The following is a 26,615-nucleotide window of genomic DNA, read 5'->3' on the forward strand; positions in this document are numbered from 1 at the left end:
CAACCTCCTGAACTGGCCTGCAGCGCTCACTTACTTGCCCCATACAACTTGCACAAAGAGAAGTATTCCACAAGCCAGGCAAGCATCCCTCCCCCAGTGCCACGAGAGATGCAACAGGCTTTCCCAAACACAGGACAACTGAGAGTCCTCTCCTCAGGCCTCTCCTCTCCTCCCCCTCCATCCCCTCTTCCTCATTCTTTCGAAGAAAAAGGATCCAAAAAAGCTCCCCTTTTCACCAGCTTTCTTTTGGATGAGCAGATTGAGCTCTCTTTAAAAAGATACTAAAATCTTTGTTTTACTCTTATTGTGCAGTGGGGGGATTTTTTCTCTTCCTCATCTCTCGCTCCCCGCAGCTGATTTCCATCGGTGCAGCCCAGCTATTTAAGTGTGCATTGTGTGGGCTGACCTATGAAAAATTCAGGGGACACGAGGAAGGGCCCTAGCCAGCGTCCCACCACTGACTGGCTCCTTGGGGATCGCCTGGCTTTGGGCAGCCAGTGGCATTTGCACACCAATTGCAGAATCCCATTCTGGAAGGAAAGGAAGGACTGAGGTGCCCCTCCTCCTCATCCTCCTCTATTCTCCCTCTTTCCAGCGATCCTCACCATGGCACGGACATGAATAGTGGAGCCCACTCTGGGGCCAAGTGAATGGACAGACTGTCAGTCCTCTCAAAGGCCTATAATGTTGTAGCCACTTGGGCTGCATATTAACATGTATGTAAGAAGCAAACCATGCGGCCGCACTCAGGCAAACACACACACACATGAAGAATGGAAAAGTGATCTGTTCCTAAAACAAACATACACAAATATTCCGGGCTTAAGGTGGAGGCAAGGTTCAGACGCTTTGCCAATATATTTCTGTTCCAACAAACCGGTTTTTCTAAATATTGTAATTCAAATAAGCATAGCAAAGACAAACAGAACTATGAGGTGATCATAATACAGTAAATATAAAGTTTAAATATGAAAAGGTATTAGTGTAAAGCATTATAAATCAATGGCTTGGCTTAGGATTGCTCATATATACATTCAAATTAATTCCACATATGTTATACATAAATATATATGTACATTTGCAACTCTTGCAGCATGAAAAATCTTATCTCTAGGCATTGGTTAGAGCAAACAGAATTATAAAGAGCTGAAAATTAGTCCCCTGATGACAATATGAACTAGCAAAGGCAGAAATTTGCAGCCATTTCTAAATGGGAAAGTGTCTCGCTGCAGCCCCGGCAAATTGGAAAAACAAGTGCAAGAATGTCTGGCGGCAGCCAAGGAAAATGCACCTTCGGCCTAGCTGTGCTAGGACATTTTTCAGACTGCTTTTCCTGTTAAAGATTCCGTCTCTTAGACTGTGCGTCACCCTTGGGAGCCAGAGGACACCGTAACGTTAACTCTTTCTGCACTGCACACAAGTCTGTTTCCTGATGCAGCCCAATTTGCCCTAACAAGGAGGATCATGAAGTGGTGTAACACAGCTGAAAAGGGTGTACATTTAGCAGCAACTGTCTATAATTAGAAGCATATGAGAGGTTTTCAAAAACCTTGCATCATCTAGCTTTCAGTTGTGGCAGACATTTCGACTTGGGTTTGCACAATGCTGCACCATCATCTTTAAAAGCCTGTCACACTGATGATCTGATATACACACAAAACAAATATAACAAACATTTAGCTGTGTTTAGCTTGCTTGTTTTTGAATATCTCATGGCTGTAGCTCGCAAATTAATGTAAAGCGTATGAATGAGGCACGCTACACTCGCCTCAAAGCCTGGCTACAGTTCACAGGCATCACTGAAAGTATCCCTTGACTTCACTAAATAACGTCTCTCTCTCTCTCTCTCTCTCTCTCTCTCTCTTTCCCCTTCACAGTTGCTTTCCAAAACTATTTTCCCACTGTTTAAGATTAGTTCAGGGTAAACATGAACCCACTCTTTCTCAGGCTGTATCTCAACCTTCATGGACCCTTAAAGAAATAAAAACATTGGATAAAAACTTTTTAAATGATGGTACATTGGAATATAAATGACAAAGGACAAATAATTAATGCACTCAGTTCGTTTTATATTGATGAGTGTCAGGTGCAGAAAACAATGATTTACAACATATTTCTCAATTAATCCATATTATACAGTTGCTATACAGTTTATTTACATTTCCTATACATTCTACAAGAAAACCATTTTAGCTTTGTAAATATTGCAGTAAAAGCTCTTGGCTTTCAATGCCAACTGCTTTTAATTTCAAAAGCCACTTCCGCATGTGTATAAGTCCATTCAAAAGGTTTCACACTGTGAAAATCCACATGAAAGTTAAGGGCCTTTTTAAAGAAGAAGACGATGTGTCATGACTAAAAAGCAAATTCAAATTCAAAACAAAACAAAAACAAAACAAAAAAAAACAAATCTTAAAATCATAAGCACGGAAAGAGGTAGAGCATGGAAAACACTGAGGTGTCAAACACCAATAAACTGGTTAAAGATCTTTTGAATCACCAGAAGGACACCCATTTTCTTAAAAGGAAAAGTCTTTTGTCAGTGGCTATTGTCCCCGCTTGAATAGGCTGCCAAGTCTGGCCAAACATATTCAGCACCAGTTAGTTTAAAAGCAGGGAGAAGCTCAGTATGTCAATGAAGGCCGAGTGAAGGGGAAAACCCAAATAGAGAAGAGTATCGGCTTGAAACAATGGCATTCCGACACTGGCCAGGCCGCCACAAAGGGATGAGCTCAGCCTACATATCAGATTTCCAAAAGCAGGAGGGAGAGAAGGGAACCCCCACTGGCCTTTCAAAGTCAAAAGGTTGACCCACCACAGTCAGAAAAATCCAGGACTGAGGACCAAAGTGAACTGCCAGGCGTTTTTAACACAATACTGAAAGTGGTTCTTCTCCTGTGAATAGTTTCTGTTTTAACTCTAAAACAGCAGAAGGAGGGACAAAACAGACATTTGATATCACAGCCAAGTTTCCATCTGTGATGGATAAAATGTGGTGAATATATATATTTAAAATGTTCATCGCTTATGATCAAAAAATGATCTAATGGATCAAATAAATAGAGGAAAATAATAGTGTTCCAGCAAGATTTTGGATGATTTGAAACGGCCAGAAACCAAGAGAGAAGTCCTTCTGTATGCTCAATGAGGAGAAATATTTTTAGGTTTTTATCAACGTCTCTACATTTAAAAAAAAAAAAAAACCTCAAAATATTCTGATGTTCATGTGACAGTTTTTTAAAAAAATGAGGTAATCAAAACAAAATTAGAAAAGAGGACAAATGGCGAAAAGGATTAAAAAAATATTTGTTAAAAGCAATTCGGCCACGCTGTCCAAGATTCCAATCTGATGTGCTTGTCTTTCCTAAGTCACAGTCTTCAGTCTCTATGTTGGAGCTTCCAGTAGAGGCTCAGAGTGTGTGGCCTCCTAGCAGCATTGAACACACACTGTGAGATGGCGGTGGCCTCACTGTTCCTGATGAAGACATTATCCAATTATCAGCGAAAAATAAAGGACTAACCACCACAGTGATCTGTCAGGTAGAAACAGGCAGGAAGGACCCCCACCCCCAAGTGTTTGGAGCTGCTCTTGGATGTTTGAATTTGAATATTGGGTGCTCCATGAGAGCTTTAGTGGATCCTTCATCCCTCAATCTCCCTGTGTAGTGAAGAGACAGGTACTGGGCTCCTTCAGATTTTCCTCCACTCCTACACCAATCTTGAACAGCACCTGCAGAGAGCACAGGCAGGACAATTTAGTCACAAGTCTTTTCTCATACATTTTTCAATTTGAAAGATGCCTTAAAATTGCTTCCAGTCAATCTGCAGTTGTTACCTCTTTGGCGACTCAGGGAGGAGCCATTGAGGGATATCCAACAAGTGATCCTACCCATGCCCTTGGGAAAGACATAGATACAGAGAGAGAGAGAGAGAGAGAGAGAGAGAGAGAGAGAGAGAGAGAGAGAGCTAGATTAGGATCAGATCATAGGGTTAAATTTGAAACATGCTAGTATTAGAATATTGACTCTACTGCAAATCATCTCAGTGGGCCAGATTTCAGATTTTATTACTCAAGCCTTGGAGTGTCTACCTGTCATTGTTGGCTAGTTTTATCCAAAGCTCTAAACACTTGCCAGCTGAACTGTGGGGGGCTTGTGGGCGCCTCCCCACACAAGAGCACAGAGAGCGTTTGGCACTCGCGCTCACTTTTACATTAACGAGTCCCTCTTGGACCTGTTTTTATATACTGTTATATGGTTTGAATTTCTATTGACAAATTTGAATGAAATAGCCTTAAAATATTCAACAGAGTGAGTGGGAAGTGAAGCTGAGGGATATGAAAGGACTTTTCACAGTGTTTCGGAGGCCTGAAATGCACTGAGGGAGTCTCACATCTGAGGCCTGGGGCCATACAGGGCCTGCCTTCATGAGCTCAGGGGCTGGAGAAGGGAGGGAGTGAGTGGAGAAAAAGTGGGGGAGAAGGAGGATTGGGAACTCAGGCCAGCTGAGGGGCCCAGCATGGATGGCTTGCTGCTGTCTGGATGGTTAACTGCTCCATCTGGCTCTCAAACACGCTCTCTTTGGCCAGCACGCTACAGGCACTAAACCTCCGCATATGGACCAGCAACAGCAACACCCTTCTGCTCCATATACAGCTTGTAGGCAACTTTGCTGATCTCAGAAACATATGATCATTTCATTGGGAGTTGAAATGGAAAAGTATGAAAAAGATCAACTAAGCTCAATAACACTGCTACGTGCTAGAGAAAGCCTACAGAGAATTGGTCAGAAAGTGTTTTGAGCCTAGTTACATCCTCCAGAAAGGGTCTATAAGAAGGAGGGTGTTGCAGGGAGGAAACATGTATAAATCAAAGCAAAACGTTGGATTCCTTGATGCATTTGTGAAAGCATAGACCTCCCTTTTGGCAAAACCCTAGGGGAAAATGCCAAGACAAGATCTTCATTTTTCCTTATGTTCTTAATGGAAAAAAGGACCATGTACCGGAGGAACTCTGGCAGGGAGCGTCAAGCACCTTAATTCATTCTGATAGACAAACACTCCCATAAAAGGTATGCTCTGGTAAATCACGCTTAAGTCCATGAAACAACGTTCTAGCTAAAGGCGCGTGTATGTGGTGTTGGACCATCACAGAGTTCTTGCCTGAAGAAAGTGTTACACTGAATTTCAGTGTGAATGATGTGGATCCAGATGTCATGGCAGACAGAATTATAAGCAGCATTTTTAATTAGTTCTCCGTTCATTAGTGTGTACTGATTATCTCCACTCGTCAAAGGTTTGATGCGTCAAACCAGCATATTTTCAAATGTGTGTGTGTGTGTGATGACACATTTTCATTTTAGACCTTGGCAGAAAACAGTGTTATGAATGTGACATTAACTAAATAACGAACACCTGAAAAAACTAATGTTTATTCTATCCACGACTAAAAAATAAATTCACGCTGAATATGAAATGATCACTTAAATATACATCATTTATGGTTAAATCAAGGAATTCATCATCCATTTAGTAATTTAATTTATGCTATAGATTTTACTTTTATTTCTGAATGGAGAACACAAAGCTAATTCAGGTGTTTATTATTTATTTAAAATTCAGACAAACCTTAATTAATATCATAACTTTATTAAAGCTACATATGGTATATTAATATGTAAGTTCATGCTTTGGTTATTTTCACCAATGCTGTAAATACTATTAATTAAGAGAAGCTTAACCCATGCATTATTAGTATTATTATAATTTTTTTAAAATTTACAATCACATAAACATTTGTGCAAACTCTGATTATTTCTTATTTACTTATTTCTTATTTATGTTAATCTAATTTTCCAGTCAATGAGATTTTGTTTGGATTTTTTGTGTCTTTTGCACTGTTTATTCTCAGAGCCGCAATTCTGTTGGTATTTTGAAATGTGACTGTTTTAAATATCACACCTGACAATCTCTTCTGCTTAGCCATTGAATTTTAAAAGCATGCTTAGTGTAGACACATACACACACTCACACTCGTGCTCTCTCTCCCTCTTTCTCTCTCTCTCTCTCTCACACACACACACACACACACACACACACAAACACACACAGCCTTGTAGAATCCTACATTATCACTGGCATAATTTGTTATAAAGATACCTACCACGCATTTACAATTGCTGCAATTACATAACCGTTAATACTGCAAATACGTAGACTAATCCAATAATCTGTACTAATAAATTCTCTCAGAATATATATATGTCTTTTAACATTCAAATTTAAAATTTTAAAGCTTGCGTATAAGCTTCAAACATCAAAACATGAACAAAAATCAGAGGCACATTCTTAGATAATTCATTTGTCTGTTTTCCTGTAGTACTGAGGACGAATTCATGATATCTATTTAGCATCTTGTTATGCCATAAATTATTATCACAAATTATACATGATTATATGTAGATATTTTTAGATTATTCATTATATGAGAATAAACTACAAAAAAAAACAAAAAAAAAAAAGACATTTGCCTAGTGAGTGTCTTGCAACATTAAGGTTCGTCTCACAAAATTCACTAATCAGTAGTACCTAATTCTCCTCAACATTAAATTTTCATAGTCGGCGTATTGTAGTATCAGTTCACTGATGTGATAGTCACATGATACACGACACATAACCAGAGCCACTATAAATCAGACAACTGTTGTTTTAAGGGCTGCTATAATGCATCACAGAGGGAAAAACAGAAAAAAGGAACATGCCAAATGAAAATTAAAAGCACACAAAAATATTCTCCTCTCGCTTAAACTGAAATAGCTTTCCGAACCCTCCTACATTCAAAAGGCCAACAAAAAAGAAACAAACAAAAAACCAAAAAACAAACAAACAAAAAAAAAGCAAAACCCATAAATGATCAATGATAAATGAGCCTACCTTTACTGAAATATCTAATCCACTGTATCTCATCTTTGTCAAATTTAATAAGAAATTTGACAGAAAAAAAACACTACAGGCTACTGAATCACTGAAATGAGCTCTCCGAGCTGAGCCTTCCTGGTTTTTTAAAACGCCATATTTGATTTTTAAACTAAGTGTACATGTACCTCAAAACATTCATTAAAATCACTGAATTTATTTCAGTATTCCAGTGAACACAGCTAACGGAGTACAAATGAATATTTTTTTATAATTGATGTTCTTGTGTAGCTAATTCTGTTCTGTTTCACAGCTAAAAAAAAGGTAAAATTACACCGTTCTTAAAAAGATAATAGTAAAAACAACAACAATAATAATAATAATAATAATAATAATAATACGTTTATACAATATAGATTGTTCTTATCAGACAAAACAATGGTATTGTCTGAACATGCACAGTAGCTGCAGAGCCATTTTTAAACATTACCGAGTTTGATTTGTAATATTTGTGTGTGTGTGTGTGTGTGTGTGTGTGTCTAAGCATTATAATTTGTATACATTTAAAAATTTATGAGCATGGAAATAGCCTGTAATGTTTTACTGGCCATGGATTTTATTTCAAATGTGGCCTGAACCTTTTCTTCACCACAAATTGCACATTGCCCACACATTGCTGCCTTCCAGCAAAAAATGGACCACATTTTCGTCTTTACATGCTGTGTCTGTCACCACCAGACAGAGTGTAGCAAAGTGTGCTAATTAAAGCCCATTTCTCTGAGAAAGATTAGCTGTAAACCCCTAGAGGTTAAGCTACCTAAAGTTGTTCATTATCCAGCCATTAAGTCATCACAGTAAATTCAACAGTCCATAAAACCACCAATTCATCATGCTCTCACTGTGAGTCGATTGTGTTTACCTTCTTTGTTGTCACTCTGGCCTCTTGCTCTGTCCCAGAATCCCATGCACTTGCCATTCCTAGAGTCCTCTATCAGAGCCTTGTTGCTAGGGCCATACCAGGTGGCACGTTGCTCTGTCATGAGAGAGTCAAGGTCAATGGTATTCACAGTGCCCTTGCCAGGCTCTGGGCTGCAGCTTGCCATGGCACAGTCTCCGTTAAGTCCAGACTGGCAGTCTGGCTTTTTGCCAGTCTTTCCTGCAAGTGGCTGGTCCTCTGAGATGCTAAACTGCTGCCTCTGCAGCTGGATTTGAGCCTGAAGAATCTCTAGAGGATGCACCTCGTCCTGGGCCGAACTGTCCAGTGGCGTCCTCACCTGTTCCATGCAAGGCGTGTCAGGATAGCCACTCCTATTGTCCGAACTGCACTTCATGCTGGTTCTGTTGGTCCTAACATCCTCATTGCCGTAGTTAGGGCTAGCATCGTCTAGATAATCCATACAGGGTGAAACGCCATCAGACTTGCCCATGCTTTGAATTCCACTATCCACTGAGGTTGTAAGGTCAGGTTTTCCGAATGAAGGGGAGACAAGGACGCTTTCAGGTGTCCTGCCTCGGCCTTCAGCACCCATGCCCAAAGAAGATGCTTGCTGGCCTGGACTAACCACAGGGTTGCTACTGCATGATGGGGAGAAATTTCCTGGACTTATATGCCCACTGTCCCTTCTTCTCTTCCCTCTCCCGCGGCCGTTGCCTATTGCTCCTTTGCCTTCATTCCCAGAATCCACAGTGTTGTCTGGGGAGAGGGTGGCAGCTTCCCTTTTCACCATCTGGCCCAGAGCACTTTGACCCGCTGCTGCATTGTTGTTATTCCCAGAGCAAGGCGTCTGACTATTCTGAGAAGCACTGCTCTGGAAATACTCTGCTCCTGGGCCACAAGCCCCAACACCGCCACTGCTATTTATGTCCTTCTCCACCTGACCTGGTTTGCGTTTGGCCTCATTTTGGCTCTTCTTATTAAAAGTCACATTGAGGTTTGGGGCCCCCAGACTGGCAATCATATTCTGGCAGGCAGTGGAGAGAGCCGCCAGACAGCTTTGGCCAAACACACTGTCTTTTGTACTTGCTTTGTTTAAATTCCCCAAAGAGAGGGCCCCAAGCTTATTGACTGACAGGTGCTGGCTGGAGATGTACTCAGGATGGGAGGGATAGTTCCCTGGTGAGGAGTTGAAACCGGGAGGATTGCTTTGAGGGGTTCCCTGTTGATTTGGGCCCCCAGGAGGGAAACTGTGCTGACGTCTTATAGGGCCTCCGCCAAATTCACCCTGTCTCCTGTTCATGGGTGCATTTGGCTGCATTGTCCCATCATCAGAATTCTGTACCTGCAAAGGATTGTTAATGCTATTTTCAAACTGATTTTGTGGCCCTGGCGAATTTAAAGACTGCATCTCTACAGTTGTGACCCCTGATCTAAAAATATCATGTCCATTTTGTGACTGCTCCATTCCATGAATGTTAGTTTCCCTACATTGCTGATGTGGGTCAGGAAACCAGGAGTTTTCGTGAGGTAGGTGGTGGTTCTGAGTATCAAAGTTTCCATGAAAATTATGTTTCTTGTCAAAATTCAAATGAGACATGCCACCAATCGGTCCTCTGTGGACCATGCCATTCTGTGTAACATCCCCATGCTGACTTATAGGCTGTAAGTCTGCTTGCCTCATTCTCTGCTGCTGGTTTCTAGATGCCATTTGTTTGATCATCATGGCTGCGTTTTGCTGGCGAGCCAGTGGCTGCTGTTGATGTGAGCCACAGCTCAGCGGTGGGGGGCCTGATTGAAAACCATCCGTCACGTGAGTTGTGAATTCCCCCATGGGAGTAGGAAAGGCGGAGGGGGAGAGGTGGTTCTCAAGGCCTGGGCGATTATGTAAGCCACTTCTCAGGGGGCGACAGCTCTCCCCAGCAGAGCCATTTGGGGCATCAAACCGTGGCCTCTTGGCCATATTTAAATAGGGAAAAGAGTTGAGATGCTGTTGATGGGGTGGTTGAGGTCCAAACTGGGGATTAAACATGGGCTCCCCAAATGGATGCATGTTGTGGTTATTTAATCTGTGTATGGGATGATCCAGCTGGCCATGCTGACCATGGAGCACTACATTGTTGTTTTGCATGTCCGGACTATTTGGAACAAACTCTGGCGTGTGGTACAACCGTGGAAGAACAGGGGAGCCAGGGTTCTGCCTAGCCATGGGTCCTGCTCTCTGTTGGGCCATGAGGTGATGTCTAGGAGTGACCCCTGGTTCCAATTTCCCCCTGTTCCCAAACCTCTCTGAATAAGTGTTTTGCTGAGGTAGTTGCTGATCGACTTTAGAACCGCCAATCATAGGAGCTCGTGAGCCGCTTTGATTGAAGGTGGAGAAATTACCTCCAACCATCTGGTTCCCTGCTTCACAATAGGACAATTTGGGTTCAGTGGAATCAGGAGTAGAAAATCCGGCCATATCAAAATGTCCAGAGATAGGATCGCATGGGTAACAGTATTGAGACCCCCCTACCCTTCCCTGTGGGAAAAGTCTATAGTGCTCCAGTCTGTTGCTTTCAGGAGAGGAGGATGGGAGACCATGGAAGGACGCGGCCCGATTGGGCGACTGGTCAAGAGGCAAACATGGGGCCGGAACGGCGTGATTACCATTAGGATGGCCGTGGAGCTGATAATCAGGCATGCTGGCTAGCCGCTGCTGCTGCGAGATGCATTCTCGCGTCTGAGCTTCTGTGAAATGATTGAATTCTGTCTCGAACATGTGCTGGTGGCCTGTGTTGCTGCCACTGAAGCCAATGTGTCTGTCCCCATGCAGGCAGGAGGTGACCCCATCCTGGTAGGGGTGTGAAGGCTGGTCAGGATTAAGCTGTTGGTTGTTGAAAGGCAGCGGCATATGGAGCTGATGCTGCTGCTGTAGTCCGATATTGAGCATATCTCCATGGCTGTGAGGCTGGAATCCATACTGCTCTCTACCCGAAGTGAAGCCGAGACCCTGCATGGGGGGTTCGTTCAAAGGGCCCAATACTGGCTCTACACCTACTGATGGTGCTTTCATGTCAAATCCAGAACTGTTATAGTTAGTGTTCATTGTTACTGTGCACAAGGCTTGTGCAATTACTGTTCATAAAGCCCACAATCACCACACAGATAATAATTTAAAAAAAAAAATTAATGGAAATAATCCAAAATGATCACTAATCCCATTTTCTGTATTCCAAAATGTTCACTTTTTTATTAATTTCTTCTTTTCCAACCAGGTCCATGCTGTTAACAGGTAAAAAGAAAAAAAAAGTCACTAGTCAAATGATCTGTCAAGCAATGACTGGGGTATAAAATAGTTTTATAATATTAATGTCAAAAGGTTGTTTTAACATACAGTACAGATTATAGTAATGCTGTATTATTCTTTATGATATGGTGTAAAGGAAGGAGATGTGAAATTAGTTGTAAGTACCTCCGGAGCCCCAAACAGAGGGCAGTCGCCGTAAAATCGACGCAGCGAGAAAAACTTTGGTCCTTTTGTTGGCGAGGAGGACACACACTCACGAGCTTAAAGATAAAAGCCTGAAGAACGCACATGTTCAAAAAAGCTTGACTAACATGACTTTGCCGTGAATAAGGCTGCAGGCTGCAGGCAGCGAAACCGGCGCAGCGCCAAGCAGCACACGACCCATCCTCACGCTCCCAAACGCGCCCAAGCCAAGCTCATATGTTGCGAAATGTGGAAGATCGTGTTTACTCCGCCATCTTTGTCATCATTTTTCCGTCTGCACGAAGATAAACTTGTCTCATTGTGGAGTCGAGGAGCAGTCCGTCTGTGCGCGCGCGCGTCTCTCGCCTGCAGGCTGAATGTCCGGAACACGGCGGTTTGTCACTGTGGGAAATGTAACGGAGCGGCGGCGAGGTGAGCGCTCAACTCCCGCTTACTCGCCTGTTAGAGCGGCGGCTCGCCGTGGTTCCAAAACGCGACGCTCCAGCAGGACGCACCGTTCATCTTTACGTTGTCCCGATTTTCTTTATGTGTTTACCTCTACAGTCGGCAACAAGTTTGACATTCCCTCATCTATCCCAGCGCTGCATGATCACCAATACGGACGCGGCGTCCGTGCGCATGGGGCGGGGCTTCCCACAAACCCCGCCCACACGGATGCAAAGAAAAGCCAGTGTATATTAATCTGAACCGGAGGCCAAGTAAATGAATTGGTGTAGATTATATATTTGTAAATACTATACTACAGTATACCGATTATAACACATTAATATACACGTATACTACATTACGTGTCATGTCATAGTGTTGCCAAACTTTATGCAAACTTGTGAAGTGAATGAAGAAATAAATGGGAAAGTGTTCGTAGTTCGAGTGTATAATACATCATTACATCATTGCCCCTGAATATTAACACTAATATCCAATGTGATGTAAGATAATGTAGAATATTATACAACTGCAGTTTTGTCCTGCACTATATTTCTTAAAAGTTCCTATTTAAAACTGCTAGGAAACTCAAAATGGATGAGGATGTTTGCTAAAGCCACACAGCGCCATCTAGTGGAGAGAGGTGGAGAGGTGGGGAGAGAGCGAGAGAGAGAGAGAGAGAGAGAGAGAGAGAGAGAGAGAGAGAGAGAGAGAGAGAGAGAGAGAGAGATTTATTCTGATTGCAGACTGTTACACCTCCACATGTCAGCTGGTGTAGCAGGGCACATGTCAAGATAAAAACTCATGTAAAGACTGAGAAAAGAGACTTGAGAAATTTATTACATATTCAGTTCCATTCAGCTCCATTATCAAGACCTTTTTTGTCCAATTGAGAAAAAAAAAAGAAAGAAAAATTTTAATTGTACATTCACTGATATTTCCCCTGAAATTCAACAGATCAAAAAAAAATAGTTACAATTCTTCCTCAAATAACAGACTTGCAAGATCTTTATGATTACATGATTAAAGTATATCTATTTTATACATCATCTTGTCCGAGACCCTCATGTTCCCTCCCTCCCGATATTCAGAGAGTGGTTTCAGTGTATAAAAGTGAACAAAAGAATTTATGAGAAACTCAGTGGCAGCATGATAGTACTCCACAGTCAAGTCTCATGTAAAGCTTTACTAAAAATTTCCTCAAGGCTTCCACTGTGATGCTCAAGAAAACAGGTAAACAAAACCCACTGAGAGAGGTTTCTGCATTCAGACCAAACAGTTGATGGCACTGAGGCTGGCATTCACCTAGTGATTGAACCTGAAAAAGATGCTGCCAACTCCAGCAATTCATTCAACATTCACAACAGCTGATAAGTGCGAGGATATCGAGGATATTATTCTTTAAAAAAAAAATAATAATCCATTGATTGTGTCAAAAAGATTCACTTCAAATTCACCACATCCATCAATAAATGTCTCGTTATATACCAATAGGGGGAGAAGTGAGAAGGTTGGGAGGGTTACGGAGCATCAGGCACACCTTTGCTTCCAAAATCCAACCTTCAGCTGTTCAGGAAACCCTGCAGTCTATCACAGACTACAAAATATAAAAGTGGATATCTACAGTTAAAAATCTTATACAGATATGTCTGGCATTCTCACCTCTCTATGAACATAATGAAATAATGTAATATCACCAATCTCTTAAAGTCTCTATGATAGAAAACTGTACACATACTATGTAAAGCACATTGTAGAGAAAAGTCAAAAAAGCCCTGTATAGCAGGTTCAGTCTCTTGTGTGACCAGTGCAAGAAAGCTAAACATTGTTTTGTTTTGTTTTTTTTTTGGTTTTGGTTTTTTTTGCTACATGGACATGAGAAGTTTCTCAGAAGGCCTGTTTCAGACAGCGTCTCATATATATCTCTAAATCTGAAGCATCAACATACATGCATGAAGCATAGAAGTAATTTTTCTTTATTTTTATTTTTAGGTGCTCGAAAATCTTGACCCTTGGAGTATTAGCATTTCAGCACCAGAAAATACATGGACATTGGAGATCTAGCAGCATACCACTTGCTCTAAGAGCACTAGAAAAGCAGCAGTAATTGCACTGGTAGTTAGTCTGAATCATGGAAGGAATCAACGCTCCAATAAACGGTCTGAATCTACACTCCACTCAGTGCTGAGGACGGAGGCCCCTCTGAGGACAGGAAGACCTCCAGTCAGGGGGAAAAAAAAAAAGAGCACGAAACAAAACAAAAAACACCTGCTCTGTCATGGCATAGCTAAGCTCATGCAAATCCACTAACCAAAGAAGTTCTGTGGTCTGTGTGTGCTTCACCCAATGTGACAGAATGATTGATGGCAAATTGTGTGCGTGTGTGAGCGTGTGCTTGCTTTTCTAGCTGCAGATTACTCCCTTCATACAACAGCATAATATTTTCTAGAACAAACAAAACAAGAAAGACAAAGCTATTATAAGCCACTACGTAACAGGCTAAAATATAACCATGATTATTACTAATAATTAAAAAATAAAAACACCTCAATCCCACTGACATAAGTGCTTAATCTGAGAAGAGAAAAATATGGGGGAAAAAAAAGGTTTAAATTGTGAAACACAGCATGAAGAAGAAAAAAAAAACACTCAAGACCTACAGTGAACATTGGGATATTGCCATACCAGACAGTTAAAATTGGTCCAATGCCTGCCACTGAGTTTAAAGGAATATCACTAAACCTTAATTATTTCTAAAATAATCCAATTAATTTCCAATTCTAAAGCACAAGTTGTACTGTTGTTCTCCAATGACGTCATTATAGGCAAGTAGATATAGGTGTGAGAGTCTCTGTGTCAGTGTGAGGCTGTTTGGTGTGCTGAGTAAGATGTTGAGGTGGCTACAGTACTACTGATTGTTTAGGATGTTCCCATCGTTCTGGTGGAGGACTCGAACACGCCACAGGCCATCTTTGCTTGTGTGTCGCGTCGTCATTCCTTCATCAGCAAATTGCAGTAGGATTCTTTAGTTTTGCCTCATTGTTCATGAGCAGCACTGGTGCCTCGTACCTGACCGGTTTTACGAAGCTGAAAGAGATAAGGGAGGGGAAAAGGAGAAAATGTGAAGGGTAGAATGACTAAAAGTGAAGGGCAAAGAGCCCTTTTTTTAAGCACCACCAACATTTTGCACTGTTGTACACTTTGGGACACATTCCCAATGCATTCCATCATTTGCCTTGCAAGCAACAGTGAGATGAATGGATCTTATCTCACAGCTACCTCAGCGTTGCAGTTGTAAGACCAGAAGTAGTTTCAACACCATGCCTTTTACCATAAGTTTACTCAAAGAGAAAGAAATGTACACAGTACATTCACACAGAGAACTGAAGATAAACATTTCAGATTTCACACAGGAAACAAGTTACTTAAAAAAAAAAAAAAAAGGTTAGTAATGAATGGTTAGTAACAGAGAAAAGAAGCACTTCGTAAGCACTGGAGCAGATAAAGCTGAAAAGGATGTAGTGAATAGCTGAACAGAGGGAGGAGGAACAACAGATCAAATATGAAGCCAGTGTAATGTACCCAAGCATTCAACTCCTTTCTAAAAAATAGAGAGTTTCTGTTAGAACAGTGAGCCTGTAGACAGAAAATGATGGCACTGCCAGAGCTGAACATCATCTCTCTCCACTGAATATGAGATGAAAAATGACAAATGTGGGTGAGGAAAAAGGTTGAGATACAAAATCCCAAACGGAACAAGACTATGAGAGGTAAGAAGACAATGATTGTTAGTTTGCATGCTTGGCACCATGTATAAGCAGCCTGAGGATGAGACAGGACTGACTGCCTCCATTCTGGTTCACAAGCCTAAAGTAAGAACGTAAACGTGTAACTCAATGGTTGTCAATTTTAGTACTATTATTCCAAAGATTTCCCTGCTCCAGTAAAGCTTTCTGAAGTTTTCTCGGCTCCTGAGGTCTTGATAAGCTGGATCAGTGGTGTTACGCTATTGTAAACCTTAAAGTGGGATCTGCAGGACTAAGAACTTGTGCTCTCTCATAAGAATCCCTGATCCAGGTTTTTCTGTTCTTCTTTTTGAAGCTATGATCTGTAGATGAGCTCAGACCTCTGTTTCTGATTTATCATGTTGGGTGGTGCAGGTTCTCTGGGCTTTGGCAAACACTCCAACACGGCCGGCTGCCTTAAGCATTGTCTAGGGAATAATCATTGCTTTGACTAATCTTAAAACATGACAGAGGCTTTTTGTGCCACCCTTCTTGGACGTGGGTGTCTTGATGTATTCCTAATTCCTGCTGGTAGTGAACCTAAATGGAGACAGTGCTTGGAAACGAGTGAAATCATTACAGAATAAGTGAATGCAAGCCATGAGAACACAAAACACCGACACCACAAGTCCTGGCAAACTTACGGATCTCATTCCACCTGAATGCCTATCAGATGGTTAACGCCTAATCTTCAGCCGCTGTTGTGCCTCTTACTTTGCCTTTATGACGCATCTACATACAAAACAGAAGCTCGTTAGCACACACGACATAGTCACACTGCTTTAACACTCCTGTTAGGGTAAAAAGAGGAAAGGGTTACAGAAAGGGGAGTACATCATCAGCATCATAATTAACATCAAATCCTCAAACAGGCTTTGGAAAAGCAGCACTTGGAAGGTCTTGGGTCTGGGAGACAAAGCCAAACTAAACTATCAGATTAAATATTAGGCAAAATCAGCACAGTTTAAACTTGGCAGAGGTATAGTAGCAGAGAAACAAATTATTCAACGTTAGAACTTAGTACCCCGGCTCCAACTCCATCATATTTGCCACGTTCACAGGAGGAAAAAACGTCCATTTTTAAAACTTAAATAATAACAGAATGGGACTAATGAGACTGAAAGCTGACCATCTGAGAATCAATATTACCTATTAATTTTGGCAAACTACTGCTAAGAGTTCAAGTAATACCAGACTACGCCTTGGACCCTTGGAAGAGAGAGTATTGATCAATATTTCCCAAGGAGTGGAAAGTCTGTGGTTTTCCTTGGCTGTGTGCTGAAAATGATCACAGAGTGCGTCAGGCTTTGGAGGGGCCGCACGGCTGGATCGCATTTCTAACAGGCTGACAGGAAGAAGCTGGGCCAATTACCAGCCTTCTTTGTGCTGGGTTACGTTCAACAAAAACATACACTGAAAATAGAGAACATTACAGAGTGGCCAGTGGCAACCAGAAGAAGAAACAATACTGAGCAGATCTGCAAGTCCTTTAAAGCATGAAAGTGTGCTTCTCTAATTATGTTAAGACCTGATGTGAAAACATGGAGGTGTTAATGATTAAACACACACTATTATTTACCTGATTTGCAATTTTGCAGAATTCATAACTAGAGCTGGATAACAACTGGACATAGACTAATGACAGATCTCATGAATTTGATGAAAAATCCCAATATTCTACACTCATAGCCGAGTTTGCATCTTGAAAATGAAATATGATTAGTAAGCACTGAGTTTGATACTAGATAAAATATAAACTGCATGGGATTTATGCTGCTCCTGGACAGCAATACATTTTACATTTACAACAACAAAGACTGAACTAGCCACCTTAACCACAGACTACATGTGCCATCAGGCCTCAATCAGCAGCTGAGTCAGGCCACCCTAGGACTGCTTCTTGAATTTATTAGCAGTGGTTGCAGTCGACAGAGATTTGTTGATGTAGAAACCAGCTGTAGTCATTCCGCACTGGGAGCAACAATGTGGAAGTCACCCACATAAGTGCCCACACTCACGTAATGTAACGGTGCACTATTAAAACACCCAGTAATAAAATCATTAAACCTGCTTCAGTGCTTTTTAAATGTGATAATACAGTTCTGCACACAGGCCTGACCTCCTCTAGCTCCTTCTGTGTCTCAGCCTCCATCCGCCGGATGTCGTCCATGGTGAGCTCAACCCACCTGTCGATCCAGCAGAAGAGCTGCCGGTGGAAGTTGGTGAAGATCCTTTTCTCTTGCTGCAGAGAGCGGAGCAGAAAATGCAAAGGCTATTCATTCAAAATCAACACAGCTACAGTGTGTATAACATTCTCAAGGACTGCAGTGATAAACAAGCTATGGCTTAAAAGACACAGGTACCTCAGCATACCTTTTCTGAAGTACAAATATATAAACTCACATATAAACACATATAAACTCTTTTTACATAAAATAACACACTTCAGAAAACATTGCTTTTGAGCAGACTATAAAAAGTTGCAAGAAAAGTGAGTGAGTGTTCATATTTACTTTGTGGATGAAGTGCTCTATTTTGCTTTGAAGGCCCCACCACTTGAACTTCACGGTGACAAGTTTGTATGCACACATTCGCGGAGTGTCTGTCTTTGCACTGAGCTCTGCCTGTTTAAAAAGGAAATGGAATTATCCAGTACATAAATAAGTTCAGAAATCCTACAACCTAAACAGCAAAGGGAAACAGTCAGACCTAAACTGGACAGTGAACTATATGATGGCAGTGTATGAGAGAAAACAATCTGCTTCATACAGAATTAATTTAGACCTAAGAATGTTGTGTCCTAATGATGTGCACAGAGTTTCGAGTGGCACTGCCGTCCACCCACCCAATAAAATGACAGTTTCTCCTTCATAACTTGTTAGTTGCCCTCAATAAAACTTATTCCTTTAAGTAGCATGGCATTGTGTGTCATATCACCCATTCCTATGGACACATACACTCACCGGCCACTTTAACAGAACCTTCTGCACACCTGCTCATTCATTCAGTTATCCAGTCATGCGGCAGCAGTGCAATGTATAAAATCATGCAGATACAGGTTAAGGGCTTTAGTTAATGTTCACATCAAAAATCAGAATGCATTGTCAAAAATCAGCAGCGTTGTTGGTACCAGACAGGCTGGTTTGAGTATTTCTGAAACTGCTGATCTCCTGGGGTCTCCTGTGTTTTGTGAGTTACCAGAGTCTTCCTGTAAGCTTGAACCAGTCTGGTATTCTGAGGTACCTGTGTTGTTTCTGCCTGCAGAACTGCTGCTCAGTTTTTGGTTTTCACACAATTCTGAGTAAAGTGAAAATCCTAGGAGATCAGTAGCTTCTGAAATACTCAAGCCAGTCCATCTGGCACCAACAACCATATCAAAGTCAGTATCATTGAGATCACATATTTCCCGATTCTGATGAAGCTCTTGATGTGTATTTGCATGATTTTATATATTGCGCTGCTGCCCTCAGATCCAATCATTTAGAATGAATGATTAGGTGTACAGCTGTTTCTATTAAAGTGGCCAGTTAAACACTGTGAAAGTAACTGAAAAACACAACAGCAGTTTTCGCACCTTCCAGTTCGGGCCTAGTGGACCTCGGCCTGTCTTCTCTGAGTGAAAGAGTGCAGGGTCTTCTTCTGGCTTATAGTCCTGCAGGACACACCACCACATTATTTTCTCATAGATGTAAACTTAGATTTGAGATTTAAGCATAGTAACATTTCTTTTTATTATGTAATAATAATAAGCAATAAAATAGAGATACAGATAAAGCAGATTCTTCACAGTGAACATATGCTGGAGGGATGCAGTTCACTCTACTCTGCACTGTTTCTGCTCCACACTGGAGGCCATTCACATTTTCATCTACTCTTAACAAACATACTCTGTCAGACGCACACACACACACACACACACACACACACACACACACACACACACTACCTTTTAATCTCCAAGACCTGTATACCGAATACCTTGCACAGATGGCAACTAGGATTATCCCTGCCCCAAAACTGATCCACTTAAGTCATTAAAGATACAAAACAAGAAGATACAGCAACCCTCTGAGCTCTAGCCACCCCTTTATTTAAAAAAAAAAAAAAAAAAATTAAAAAGGGGTGGGAGGTCAGTTAGGAAGCACGAACAGAATGAACTAGCTGGCGGTAGCACCAAAAGAATAGTTTGGCAAAATGAATACAATTTTCCATTTAGCTCAAATGTAGCCAAGCAGCCAATGTATGTTTGGTGTCCTCAGTTTTCACCGATGCTACAAGGCTAATGTATTTAAAAATCACCTAAAATCACCAGCACGTCTGTGTGACATTACTTAAAAAGTAGACTAGAGAGTTATTAGATATTTAAAGTTCGTAGGCATATATTTACAAAAAGAATTTTGTGCATGATGTGCATACTTCCTTTTCTTGCTCACTGAATCAGCTCCACAGCTTCAGTGCAAATCTAAAGAAGCAGTCATTAAACTCAAACATGCCTTGGCTGAATGACAACATTTGGGGTGAAGAGAAAACCTAAGTTTGAATTTTTGCCAAAACATTTCTTTAGCCTCTAGACTTTCTTTGGAACAGACTCAATTTCCCAATGACAGTCAGATCCCTGCTACTGGTTTTATATGCAAGGTTAGCCTTACAGAAATGGGTAAAGGCATCTGGGTTTGTTTATGCCTGCTATTTACTCCTGTTGTGTGGCATTGTATTGGTTTATGTCAGAATTCAGAAATAATCACAGCAACTGCTGTGTGAAACCGGTGGAGCCTGAACTAGGCTATTTTCCTATAGAATTCCTCCTGGTCTAATACACATTTAACAAATAACAGTTAGACTACGAATAAATGATTATTGAATATTTGTGGACTCACTCCAGACTCCACTTGGGATTTATCTGCTATGTCGATGGGCACCACCTCGACAGTCTTCCATGTCTCGGGGTCTAATGCATGTACCTAGTTATAAAGCAGAGAACACAGACACATTCAGGTAATGATATCTAATTGGTTCAAGAGTTATTTAAAAAAAAAAGTGCACAGATTGAGTAAAAGGAATTATTCTGGGGTTGTCAGCGTGTTTTAAATGGTCTGTCATCACTTACATTTTCTGTGAAGCCCATATCTGGTTTGTGCCATGTCTCAATTTTGATCATAAAGTCATCTTTCATGTATTCATTCTGCAAAAGCAAGGGTTATGTTAGACCCTGAGATGTACAACTCATTTGAGTATAGAGCAATAAGATGTACTGTATAGTAAGATACACACGAGCTGTATAGAAATCGTGTATGCTAACTCTGACTCCGAGCTGTCGGTCTAAGTCCAAGTCACTACACCTTTAAAATTAAACTGAATTCCAACTACATGTGACTCATTGCCAGTGCAACCACCGGTACTCTAAAAGAAGTATGTGAGGCCAGACTGTTAAATTTAACACTACTCACCGTCACAACTGAAGCAAATGATGCAGCAAGCAGGAAATGTGGCGAAAAGAAATAAAAATAAATCAGTCATTAGCTGGACAGTATTTCATAATTCAACACCAGTCACTGGTTTGGAATCTACTTTACTGTTATTCCGATCCACAAAACTCAATTTAACAGAGTATTTGATTTCAGGGGTTCATGTCAAAATCTCAGCAAAATAGTAGATTTAGTACTAAGTGATCAGAATTTACACAAGTTTGAGAGCAATTGGTTGATGAAGAGTGTGTGTGACAGGGTTGAAGGCAAAACATACTAGTACGGCAGTATGGATAGGCGTTCCAGGCTTTTTCATGGAATACTAGAGCCCCCTCTGGTGCGATCATCTTCACAAAACCAGGCACTTTACTGCGCAAAAAAAAGGAAAGACACATTAAAACAGCTCTCTCTTATCTTTACAAGAGTTCCTCTTTTTGTTCCCTATCTTATGACAGAAGCCGCAGTTTCACTATCATAGGTCATTGTTCTATAGGATGAATGCAATTCCTAGTTTGAAAAAAGAAAAAACATTAGAATGGTATTGCAAAAGACGCACATATTATCTGCACTAGCATTCAATATCTTTTGGAAGATGTGGTACTCAAAATCTTTTATTTCAGATAAAAAAAATTGCGGTAGGATATTTCACACATTTCAAACTGTAATATGTAAGGAATAAAACAACAGGCTGTGTCACAAAGTTTTTTATTCCTCTTTTACCACAGCAATTTGCCAACAATTGCAATTTTTTTTTATTTATTAACAAATAACAATTCACTTTCTACAGTATATATTTTTTCTTTGATAAAGAACAGATTTTGAATATGATTGTTTTTAGGTTTGGACTATGTGGCGATGATACAAGCCCTGTGAATTAGCTGTAACTCTACAGAAAATATGACGTATTAGAAAGAATGCATTAATATAAAATTGTGATGTGACTTGCATCCAGAACTACTGTCAAACTTGAGAATTCAAAAGTGCTGCGGTAAAGAACGATTTAACGTAAACCATATGGGAAGAGTAATGGTGAGTTACTGCACCACATTAATGTTGTTTTAGCTGATATATTGTTGAGGCAGAGTAATTTTTAAACAGTTCGCCCACCTCTTTAAGTGGTAGATCTTGTGCGTGTATTGTCCTTTTTCCCCCTCTTTTTCGTACGGTTCATTTTTCAGCACTTCGATGCCCTCTCCACCACCGGTCTCGTTTTTGCTGGCCTCAGCCACAGAGAAAAGCTGGCCCACTTGGTACTGTGCGGTTGGGTAAAGAAAAAAGAAAACACAATTACAAGCCTATTAACATGGAATTCTCCTATTATTTGCAACCATCAAGTCATTCAACCATCAAACCATCAAGGAAATCTGTGGTCATAAGAAACAAACAAATAGACTGGCATTCAAATAAAGACGAGGCTACACGATCGTGCAACAATCAGACTGCAGTTCAAATGGATCTATTAAACCTGCATGTTATGTTCTGCTTGTTTCATACAGCCCAGTAACAATCAGACCAATCCTCAGAGTTAAGCATGGAACTGTAACTGCTGCTACAAGATAAAGGCTTTGGGGTTGTAAAAGAGAAAAAAAAAAACATAATTGTGCATTTACTGGGTCTATCCTAATTAAGAAAAGGGGCCTGTACTTTTGTATAAGTCTCTGTATTGTCTGACAGTGTGATAGCGCACAGGCTATGGCCCAGGAAGCCTGCTTCTTCCATTCTGTGATTTAGAGATACAATAGTGTCCTTGTCAATACCAAATCTAGAGAAGCCAGAGAAATGGACAGCTGCTTCGAGATAAACAACAGATTCATTTAGATGTAGTACAAAGCATATTGGCTAGATTACATTATAAACCAGGCTCTTTTGAACCGGTCTCAACTTACACAGAGACTCGTACAAAGTGCTACTTCAGTCATGGCAACTGTTAGCAAATTAGCACAGCAGTAAACAGTAGGGAAATAAAATTGAAGTTGAATGTTTATGCTATGAAATCTGTATTCCATTAAGTTCAGCCCTCAAGCATTCCACTTCGAGCATGTAGATGTAAATCCTGCGCAGGGCCGACCATGTGGCCACAGGGCGTCTAATATGAGCTTTTTCTCAACTGCATACAACTGAACTTTTGTGTTAAATGTAACCTGCGGTACACACACTGGGACTGTCTGAGTGATCTGATCAAGTGGCCTTTAAGTGATTATTTCACATTTTGTTGAAGATATTTTTTAAACCAACCACAAGGAAAAACAGGTTTCCAAGTTCCAGCACATTTACAGATAGGAACATTGTTGTATGTATAAATGGGATTTTTTACACTTCAAATACACTCAGTAGTTAATGTACTGTGCAAAAAAAAGAAAAAAAAAATGGCAGGAAATGTAATCTAAATCCTTTGTTAGCTTTAAACTATTTATCATCAGTCCCTTTTGAAATTTTGATTACTGGAAATAAGAAAATGTCAAATTAGAGATAAGAAGGGGAACACTCACCTCTTCTACCGAGCATGGCAAGACCACACGGCTGTGCAGAAAAAAAAAAACCCACAGAGATTGAGAAATTAATGAGAAATACAGAAACAGTTACAGCGACAAGGTTCAAGTAATTTTGTATGGTAAGATCATATTAAACAAGAGAAGAGGGAACACAGGTTCCCATCCCTGGTCCTGGAGAACCCCATGTCCTGCACATTTTAGTGTTTTTTCTTCTCTAACACACCCGATTCAACTACTCAGCTCAATAACAGAACTTAATACGTTATAATGGGTGTGTTAGAAAAGGGAATACACTACAATGAGCAGGAAAGAGGACCAGATTTTGGGATCCATGATATAATTCTGGGCTTACTTGGACAAACTTTTTCAACACTTGACATGAATTCTAAGAAACCGGCACATAAAAGAGCTGCTTCATTAATCCTAAATCTACCCTGTGCAACGACGGTGAAGAAAGAGTCCATCTCAGACATGCACGGAACCCTGAGCCTGGGCGAATGTGTGGCTTTCTGATCACAAAGCTCGCTGCTGATTATTTATTTTATGAATAATCAAAATCCTGACCACAGGCCACGTCAACGCTTTACAAGCTCAAAACCACAGCATGCAAACTGCAACGTTCCAGGAAACTTCACTACGAGACACTGATCCAACACAAAGACGTGTAGGAGTAGAGTTTTGAAAAATAATAATAATAATAATTAAAATAAAACGATGTACGGATCGAAATATCTTAAAAATCTTTCACAGGAGTCAAATCACTAGAGCTGAGCTGGCTTAATTATTTTTATCAAACTTTCTGCAACCATGATATGAGCTGATCTACAACACACACACACTATCCACTGATATTCATAATGCAGTCAGTGAAGGAAGCTCATACTGAACATCCACAACACACTTGGTACTGCATGATTTTATGGTATACAGTTGTAGAAGAGTGATGATTTACTGTATAAGCTCACTATCTGGTCACTCAGAAGAGGATGTGAGTCTGGTTCCTCTTAAACTTTCTTCCTCATGGCGTCTCAGAGAGGGTTTTTTTTGGCACTGTTGCCACTGGTTTGCTCAATTTGGGATCTAAATTTACATCCGGCTTTCTGTGAAGCTTCAGTGTGTTAAAAGCGTTTGAGAAGTAAAACTGAGCTGAATCGATGAGTTCAGTTGACGGTGAAGTGTGGAGGCTTGGCCAGTGGAATGGAGAACTCCACCCAAGGGTCTGATGTGAATATAATTAGCTTAAATGTGGACATCATGGAAATTTCGAGAGAAATGCTGGAGGCGATGTTTGTGTCACATTTTCTGAGTTGACTGAGTTAAATAACTAGCTAGCGTTTTAAGTTAAAACGTAAAAAGCACCAATAACACAAGTTTTTCTGAATGGTACTTAACCTGCTGAGAAGCAGTTAAACCGCTAGTTTCGTTTTCGAGGCTTTACAGCATACTGGCAGCTCGACTGAAAAAGTCACATTTCCTGTCAAACTCCATGTTTATGTATATTTCTGTTCTTTCTAAACTCACACCCGGAGACGCAAACTAGTTAATCTTTCTCTCACAGCTTACAGCTTCACGACTCCAAGCTAGCCAGCTCGGTTACAGTGAGCTCTCAGCAGCTTCCTTCTTCCCTGACAGAATTAGCATGCTAGCCAAGGTTAGGATGCTAATGCGGCTAAGCTGGGCCTTAAACAAGCCGGTCTCCACCTTCACAACCCGAGACAACCCTCTCAAACAAGCGACACAAAAACTAAACAAGAGCATATATATGAAAATGGCAAGCACACATTACACCTCATGTACACTAAATTGAATGAAAGGCAGCGCACACACGCCCAAAACGAGGGCAACTAGTTAGAACTGTAACACTTCAACTCACTACTCCTTGATGATCACCATCTTCTCACCATCCGTCTGCGCATGCGCAAGGAAGGAAACGTCACCTCTCAGAGCAACAGGCTTCGCTCCGCCTCCCGCAACTTGTGATTGGCTGATCTTCAGCAGCTTTCAGAATGCACTGGTCACTACAAAACTATTAATGGATCACATAAGCTTATAATGCCGCATATAATTTAATGTGAATACTGGAGAATAGAAGGTCAAGTTCAACACGTCCTGAGGTTTTCCCAGGAGATAAAGAAGCATAGTAGCTTATGCACAAGGAGCTCATATTAACTGAGCTCAGCCTTCATTCCTATCTAGCCAAAACAGCAATAACTGGATTCTGATTGGTCAAAAGTTGTTGATTAATTTTCTATAACAGCAGCTCAGACAATAGTTTGACTGCAAAGCAAATCACAGGTTTATATTAATACACTTCTTCAAACATGTTATCACTTCTATAGTAACTACTTGTATGGTGGATGCTTACATAAACAGACTAAAATAAATGTTAATAAATGTAACGTGTACCTGTTCATAACTGCTATAATGCAAGTGATAAACAGAGCTAATTTATTTCATGGACATTACACAACATTAAATGTAGCTATAAATGAATATAAAGTATGTCCAGTCATTCACCTGGTCTTTTTCCAATCTTCGACTGTTCTGTTTCGGAGAGCCCGTGCCCACTGTGTTTAGCTGACAGAAGTTGAACCTGATGTGTTCTTCTGCTGTTGTAGGCCATCTGTCTCATGATTCAGTGTGTTGTGTGTTCCGAGATGCTTTTCTGCTCACCATGGTTATAAAGAGTCATTATTTGAGTTATTACAGCCTTCCTCTTTGACCTGTCTGATCAGCAAGACATTTCTGCCAGCAGAACTCTTGCTTACTTGATTTTTTTTTGTTTGTTTTTGTTTTTCGTACAATTCTGCGTAAACTCTAGAGACTCCTGGGCATGAAAATCCCAGGAGATCAGCAGTTTCTGAAATACGCAAACCAGCTCATCTGGCACCAACAACCCTGCCATGGTTAACGTCACTGAGATCACATTTCCCCTGTTTGATGTGAACATTAACTGGAGCACTTGACCTGTATCTACATGAGTTTATGCATTAGCTGATTGGATCAGCAGGTGTATAGATATGTGGTAAAAAATATGTGCCAGATAAACTCATACCAGTGTACCGCCCACTTTGCTACGCTGTGAATTATCCATCACCCAAATAATA

General features: G+C 40.8%; 2 protein-coding genes across 2 annotated transcripts; both read right to left on the minus strand.

The window, feature by feature from the left end:
* Positions 1–303: 303 nt before the first annotated feature.
* Positions 304–12,302, minus strand: mn1a (meningioma 1a). The gene is made up of 4 exons (XM_026943963.3): positions 11,302–12,302; positions 7,833–11,111; positions 3,836–3,896; positions 304–3,730 (listed from the first exon to the last, which is right to left on the minus strand). Exons 2-3 carry the CDS (start codon positions 10,933–10,935, stop codon positions 3,886–3,888), a joined length of 3,114 nt encoding a protein of 1,037 aa, XP_026799764.1. The 5' UTR covers positions 10,936–11,111; positions 11,302–12,302; the 3' UTR covers positions 304–3,730; positions 3,836–3,885.
* Positions 12,303–12,585: 283 nt separating this feature from the next.
* Positions 12,586–25,490, minus strand: pitpnb (phosphatidylinositol transfer protein, beta). Its single transcript, XM_026943891.3, has 12 exons — positions 25,382–25,490; positions 23,506–23,536; positions 22,124–22,269; positions 21,294–21,385; positions 20,999–21,006; positions 20,659–20,733; positions 20,429–20,512; positions 19,126–19,203; positions 18,065–18,175; positions 17,671–17,793; positions 16,196–16,283; positions 12,586–14,853 (listed from the first exon to the last, which is right to left on the minus strand). Exons 1-11 carry the CDS (start codon positions 25,399–25,401, stop codon positions 16,236–16,238), a joined length of 816 nt encoding a protein of 271 aa, XP_026799692.1. The 5' UTR covers positions 25,402–25,490; the 3' UTR covers positions 12,586–14,853; positions 16,196–16,235.
* Between the last annotated feature and the right edge of the window lie 1,125 nt (positions 25,491–26,615).

This window comes from Pangasianodon hypophthalmus, chromosome 17, assembly GCF_027358585.1.
Source record: "Pangasianodon hypophthalmus isolate fPanHyp1 chromosome 17, fPanHyp1.pri, whole genome shotgun sequence".
NCBI classification, from domain to species: domain Eukaryota; kingdom Metazoa; phylum Chordata; class Actinopteri; order Siluriformes; family Pangasiidae; genus Pangasianodon; species Pangasianodon hypophthalmus.